General features: G+C 40.1%; 2 protein-coding genes across 2 annotated transcripts in view; one reads left to right on the top strand and one right to left on the bottom strand.

Moving 5' to 3' along the window:
• hs1bp3 (HCLS1 binding protein 3) overlaps positions 1-7477 on the bottom strand; it is a 259964-nt gene that overhangs the window by 27766 nt on the left and 224721 nt on the right. The gene's annotated exons all lie outside the window — the stretch shown is intronic.
• Positions 1-7477, top strand: part of adam22 (ADAM metallopeptidase domain 22) — a gene marked incomplete at its 5' end in the record, with an annotated part of 151043 nt that overhangs the window by 94760 nt on the left and 48806 nt on the right. Inside the window, 5 exons of the mRNA XM_080427209.1 lie at positions 892-958; positions 2073-2149; positions 3486-3560; positions 3750-3821; positions 6362-6528. Coding sequence (XP_080283335.1) covers positions 892-958; positions 2073-2149; positions 3486-3560; positions 3750-3821; positions 6362-6528 — 458 coding nt within the window. The remainder of the gene's footprint in view (positions 1-891; positions 959-2072; positions 2150-3485; positions 3561-3749; positions 3822-6361; positions 6529-7477) is intronic.

Raw genomic sequence — 7477 nt, 5'->3', positions numbered from 1 at the left:
CGGATATTTGAAAATAGCAGAGCTTAGATCTGCAAAAACAAATCTTGAAAAAACGTGAAACATTTTGAATATTTTTCATATTATTATATTATAAGAAACAAGCCAAAAAAAAAACTGGGACCCACAACTACGAAAGTCGTTTATAACAAGCAGACATGGCAACGCTGCAAAGTACAGGGTGTATTTTTGCCTTGTATTTTCTTTTCAGGCACTTCTTTTTTTTTATAACGAGATAGTAAAAGCATGTACAGTAAAAGTGCCTTTCTATCAATTTTAAAGTACACATGGCCTTGACATTACTATTATTGCAATTATTACAATTATTATTATTATTATTATTATTATTATTATTATACATTATTATTATTATTATTATTAGCTTTGGCAGATTGAATATTACAAGCCAGAGCTCAGTATGAGTCAGATGGCATTGTCAGAACTATGGTTAAGATATTTGTAACAATATTATCAAGCTATACAATCCTACATGAATTCATACAAATGTATGGAAGTCAATTCATATCTCTCATGCCTTTTAAAAAGTTAAGGGCAAAAGGTTCCCCATAACTTTGCCTCACAGGCTGCGGAAAAAGCCTGGTTTCTATTCAGTGTTCAGTGCTGATATCTGGGGCTAGAGCCCGCCTACTGTATCCGGCCATTTCCACTCACACATACACGTATGCACATGGACCATTTCCGTATCCGCTATAGACCGGATGTTCAATGTACAAAGTGAACTGGTCCCAGTACTTGCTATAACAGGTCCGAGCTAAGCTGTGTGTGTAATGATGTTCAATTATCATGTTTAATTAACTGGAATATCTAGTTGTGTTGCTCTTGTGTGTATTGAATCCATGATTAAACAACTGGCTTCTCTTTTGTGTGTTTCAGCAAGATGTGCAGATCCACATGATCTACAAATCTGCAGGGAAGGAGGGACTAGACAACATCCACAATGGTAAGAGAAGTTGCAGTGGGTCTCAAAGTGTCCAGGGTCCAGGGACCATCATGGTTCCTTGAGGGGGTTCCAAATGACCCCTTACCAGTGGTGGAAAAAGTACTCAAATATTTTACTTAAGTAAAAGTATCAATACCGCAATGTAGAAGTACTCTGTTACAAGTAGAACTCCGGATGTTTTTATTTACTTGAGTAAAAGTACAAAAGTATTGGTATCAAAATGTACTTAAAGTACCAAAAGTAAAAGTACTACATTTGTTTGAAAATAGCAGATCTACAAGCTCACAACGCTTTGTGAGCTTGTAGATTGGCTATTTTCAAATAGCCTATATATAAAATAAGGCTAAAGTGATTAATGTATGTTTTATAATGTAATTATTTATATCTGCAAAGTAACTAGTAACTAAAGTTTTCAAATAATTGTAGTGGAGTAAAAAGTACAATATTTGCCTCTGAGATGTAGTGGAGTAGAAGTAAAAGTATAGACAATTGGAAATACTCCAGTAAAGTAAAAGTACCTAAAAATTGTACTTAAGTACAGTACTTGAGTAAATGCACTTAGTTACTTTACACCACTGCCCCTTACGGGTGTGTGTGTGTAACTCTGAGACCCTTAAGGGTCCATTTGGTTCCATTTGTACAGTCTCAGAGTTATGGGGGTCCTTGAAATTAAACCGTTTGAGAAACCACTATATATTCTATTAGTGGATGGAGGGACTAGACAACATCCTCAATACATAGTGAGATACTCTCCCTCAGTGGTTTTCAATGTGTGGTCTGGGGACACATAGGGGCCCTTGAGGGGGTTACAGTGGGTCCCCAGCCAAAGAACAAGTAGTAGTTTAACCCTTTAAGACCTGAGGCGATTCTTAAAAATGTTTTCTAAATCCTAACAGTTAAAAAAAAAAAAAAAAAAAAAAAATAGCAGATATACAAGCTCATAGCGCGGCACGGTGCCGCGCTATGAGCTTGTATATCTGCTATTTTCGTTTTGAAGGTTTCCACCCAACAACAATGATATACAAAGAAAATGTGTACAGAAGCATGTCCACAACGTGTGCAGGTGTTTGTGTTTTGTGAGTAAATACAGTTTTTAAACTGTGTTTTTTTTCAGGTGACGTCCCTGAGCCGCCATTCCCCAGCCCTCCATTTCCTGGGTCAAAGGTCATTCACAGGAGAAAGAAGAGACAGGTACGAGAGAGAGAGAGAGAGAGAGAGAGAGAGAGAGAGAGAGAGAGAGTTAGCTTGGGACCAGACGAATCTGCGAGTGCAAAATAAAATTGCACTCTGCGATTTGGGTCTGGCACCGCTCCATAGAGAATCCATTTCCTGCTCCAGAAGACGTGGGTAACCAATCAGGGCCCAGTATTCGAATATGGGAGACTGTAATTGGTAGTTGGTGGTAGGTCTAACCAATTGCGTCGAGGGCCATTGTTTTGATCCCGCCCCTTGGGAAAAAAAACGTCCTCATGGAAGCACCAGACTCATATCCACACAGTGATATAGTCTGGCTACGCGAGGCTATGTGTGTGTGGAGCATGTTTATCACGTTGAATTCGGTCACACATGCTTTATTTACACTAAAAAGACATGTACGGAAGATTGTCTCTCTCTCTCTCTCTCTCTCTCTCTCTCTTCATGAAATATTCATATAAGACGTATAAGAATGGAGGCTTTATTCTCTGCCTTCTTCCAAAGAAACACACACACACACACACGTTGGTTCATGCTCAGGTACCTTCACTGTTGTCCAACTTGTCCTAACTCTACGCAGTAAAGGTTTACAATAGGATGACATTGCATTTCTCACAAGACCTTTGAAGTTACACATAGGCATTGGTGGAAAATGTACTTAAGTAAAAGTATCAATACTGCAATATAGAAATAGACTCTGTTACAAATGGAAGTCTAGAATTCAAAATGTACTTGTGTAAAAGTACAGAAGTATTGGCATCAAAATGTACTTAAAGTACCAAAAGTAAAAGTACTCATTTATGCAGAATATTCTATTACCCAGTTTTCAAATGTATAAAAATCGGCTATTTTCAAATGGCCGAAATGTATATAGGGCTGAAGTGGTTAATGTATGTTTTGTAATAATTATCAACTCGTAACTAAAGTTTTCAAATAGTTGTAGTGGAGTAAAAGTAGGCTACAATATTTGCCTCTGAGATGTAGTGGAGTAGAAGGTAAAGTATTGGAAATTGGAAATAGTCACGTAAAGTAAAGTACAAATACCTCAAAATTGTACTTAAATACAGTACTTGAGTAAATATACTTTACACCACTGCACATAGGACCAGATCTATCTATCTATCTATCTATCTATCTATCTATCTGTCTGTCTGTCTGTCTGTCTGTCTGTCTGTCTGTCTGTCTGTCTGTCTGTCTGTCTGTCTGTCTGTCTGTCTGTCTGTCTGTCTGTCTGTCTGCGTTTTTAGTGTGTTAAAGTTGACTGTGTGTGTGTGTGTGTGTGTGTGTGTGTGTGTGTGTGTGTGTGTGTGTGTGTGTGTGTGTGTGTGTGCAGGCTCGTCGTGTGCCTCGTAGCGTTGCAGATGAGACCAAATACATTGAGCTGATGGTCATCAACGACCATCTGATGGTGAGCAACATATATTTGTTACTTTCCTTCTTGGCATAGTTGACAGTGTTGCACTCCCTCTAAATGATTGTGCTAAGTTTAATCTATTCTCTCTCTCTCTCTCTCTCTCTCTCTCTCTCTCTCCTTCCTTCCCTCTCTCTCTCTCTCTCTCTCTCTCTCTCTCTCTCTCTCTCCGCCCTCCATCTGCAGTACAAGAAGCATCGTCTCTCTGTTGGACAGACCAATAACTATGCTAAGTCGGTGGTCAATATGGCTGACATGGTAAGAACACCATCCATCCACCGCAGGGCGCTTATGTAAACCGTGGCTGCGTGCACGCACACGTGCACTGATTTCCTCCTTTTGACCGAACCCACTGTCCAAAACCCTTACCCATAATCCACTTGATCATTTTGATTGGGGGTTGGAAGTGACCGAGACAGTAAGTGATGTAGGATCCCAACAAATATGCAGTGTTGGACAAAGTGTATACTTAAGTAAATACTCAAAGTATTCAAAAGGACATTTTTCGAAAATAGCAGATCTGCAAGTTCACAACGTGTCACATGCGATGCGTTGTGAGCTTGTAGATTGACAGACATTTTCAGACATTTTCAGACATTTTCAGACATTTTCAGACATTTTCAGACATTTTCGGAAAATAGCGAATCTACAAGCTCAGCAAGCGATGCGTTGTGATTTTGTAGATCGGCTATTTTCACTATATTTGAAATAGGGTTAATTCATAATATATTTTTGCAAGTTTGGGTCTCAAGAGTCCCATTCTAGAAATGTACTGGAGTCAAAAGTACAATATTTCTATTTGAAATGTAGCGGAGTGAAAGTCAGCTGTTTGGAAAAAAAAGAAGAAAAAAATCCAAAAATGGGCTCAAGTACTGTACTCAAGTAAATGTACTTAGTTACTGTCCACCCCTGCAAATGTGTCTGCTGTGCAGCTGAAATGTGATACAGTAGGACGCAGGGTCACGGCTGTAAGGCGATAGGCCGGCGAAACAGGAAATGGGGTCACGCTGGGTTTTTTCGCCGTCCTTGAAGAGGAGAGATCATATGAAACGTGTTGCTATTTGGAAACGAATGCATTGATCTCCATGCAGGAGGAGTAGCTCTGTCTGGCTGCTGCTGCTGCTGCTTCTGCAGGGAGCTGCCAAGACACAGAGGGTGAATTCACGATGACAGAGAGGCTAGAGCTGGAAATACTCCTGCTCCCAGTAGTAATAGTACTCTGTACGAGCAATTTGATCACGTATGAATACATGTCATTGAGTGGATGTTATCTTAGCCCATTCATACTGTCCTTAATTGCAGTGGTGTAAAGCAACTGAGTACATTTACTCAAGTACTGTACTTAAGTACACTTTTGAGGAGTATTTCCCATTTTCAATAGGCCTAATACCACTACATCTCAGAGGCAGATATTGTACTTTTACTCCACTACAATTATTTGAAAACTTTAGTTACTAGTAACTTTGCAGATATACATTATTATATTATAAAACATACATTAACCACTTTAGCCCTATTATATACATAGGCTATTTGAAAATAGCCGATCTACAAGCTCACAACGCGTCGCATTTTACTTTTGGTACTTTAAGTACATTTTATATACGTAAAAAAGTACGTCTACCGCACAATGCTGTCGCATAGTGAAAATAGCCGACCTAAACGCTCGTTGTGAGCTGTGCATGTGTGGTGTGTGTGTGCGTGCATGCATGCGTAGGTGCGTGCACTTGTGGCTGTGCGCGCCTCAAAGATTTCCATCTCATCTGAACCGACATGGTCAGTGAAGGTGGCATGTGTCTCCACGATGCCCTTCAGCAGGCGGGGACCTTTGACTGTTCAAACACACACACACACACACACACACACACACACACGCGCACGCACACACACATTTTTATTCTTTATTTGAATCCACAAATTAAAATTAATGTACAGGGAAACAAATATAACAGGGTTGATAGTTCACATTGGTCCCTAAGGATACACATGGCACCTTCTCCTCCACACAGACAAACTGCCTATAACAGCTGAAACAGAGCAATATTTAGCAAGTTGTTTAGCGTTGCTTTTTGTCATGCCAGCGATTGTCAGGCCACTCGTGGTCAGCTAATATACATGGCCCAGGCTTCCAAATATGAGGACAGAGAATCTGCATCTGTACCCAAGGTTTGTTATGATTCTCAGTAGTCTCGTCCACCTCAAACAGACAGGGATATTCTCAATGGATAGAAAGTATATATCGTTGCATATCGTTGCTGTCGGATGAGAACCTTGTACGTCCAAAATCATTACTTTTTTTATTTTTATTTTTTTAAACATAAAATAGTAAAAATATCCGATCTTCAAGCTCACAATGCGACGCATTGTGAGCTTGTAGATCGGCTATTTTCACAACTTTTGTGACACTCTTGTATGATGAAGTAGGGCATTAACCCATTAAGACCTGAGGCTGATTTAAAAAAAAATCTAAATCCTAAACATTTTTTTTTAAATAGTAGATCTACAAGCTCATAGCACGGCACTCGGTGCCACGCTATGAGCATGTATATCTGCTATTTTTGAATAGCTAAAGCATTCTAAAATGACACAGATGCGTTCCAGGTCTCAATGGGTTAATTTACAAAACAAATCTAACAAATAAAGTTGACCGACGGCAACTGTTTATACTGTTTTCCCACACAAGACAATAAGCGACAAGACAACGACATAATCCAAGATTCAATTCATGTATGGAATGGTGGAGAGAACACTGCACAACAGTGAGGAACACCCTCTTCTTCTTCCGCTTGACCTCACAGATCTTCAAGGAGCAGCTCAACACGCGCATCGTGCTGGTCGCCATGGAGACGTGGGCGGCGGACAACCGCTTCAACATCGACGACGACCCCATGGTGACCCTGAAGGAGTTCATGAAGTACAGGAGGGACTTCATCAAGGAGAAGTGTGACTCCGTCCACCTCTTCTCGTGAGTCACAGAAAAAACTAGAGCAGTGGTTCTCAAACGTTTTCATGTCAAGGACCCCCAACTTGACACTCATTAGACCACGGACCCCCATTCGAAAAGATATGCCATGGACCCCCATAAGAGAAGATTTTTACGGCTCTAGCAGTGATTTCCAATCATTTTAATTTCAAGGACCCCCCAGTTTGACATGCATTAGTCTACGGACCCCCATTTAATGGCATTTCTATCTCTGGGACCCCAATTTATATTGTAAAATCAATGTTAAACTAACTCTCAAGAGTTACAGACCCATAAGGGTCCATTTGGTTCCTAACTATCCATCAATTAGCTGGGGACCCCCTGGAACTCCATCAAAGAACCCCTGGGGGTCCCCGGACCCCACTTTGAGAACCAATGATTCAATGAACTAGAGGACGGATTCCCCCGCCCCAACCTGCTGAGACCCTCTTAAAAGCACAACCGATATAAAATAATAATAAAATAATAGCTAAAATAACATGATTTAAAGGAAAATTACATCACAGGATTTATCAACATCAATTAAAACAGGTGCAATTTAGATTGACCAAAGTTTATATATCAGACTGAAAGTGACCTATATAGGGAACAAGAGAGCTGTACTTAAAGGAGTAGTTCACCCAAAAAAATGACATATTTTCTATCAATTACACACCCCATGAAGCCTTGAATTCATGTTTTTTCCCTCGCATTCCTAAGCCAATAATTTCATTACTGGCGGAAAGATGCTAAATGCATCCGGTAGGAGTTGAGTCTACTTTGAGTCTCCTACCGGAAATACACCCGGTCATCAAATTATGGGCTTAGGAATGCGACAAAAACAAAAGCAGAATCCATTAATTCAGTGCTTCATGGGGTGTGCAATTGATGAAAAAAATACGTAATTTTGTGGGTGAACTACTCCTTTAAGCTCTCCTTGGCACAGTGCACC

The sequence above is a fragment of the Gymnoscopelus braueri genome (assembly GCF_963280865.1).
Source record: "Gymnoscopelus braueri genome assembly, chromosome: 4".
NCBI lineage: Eukaryota > Metazoa > Chordata > Actinopteri > Myctophiformes > Myctophidae > Gymnoscopelus > Gymnoscopelus braueri.
The sequence above is the reverse complement of the archived record's forward strand: the minus strand, read 5'-3'. Positions and strand labels throughout refer to the sequence as shown.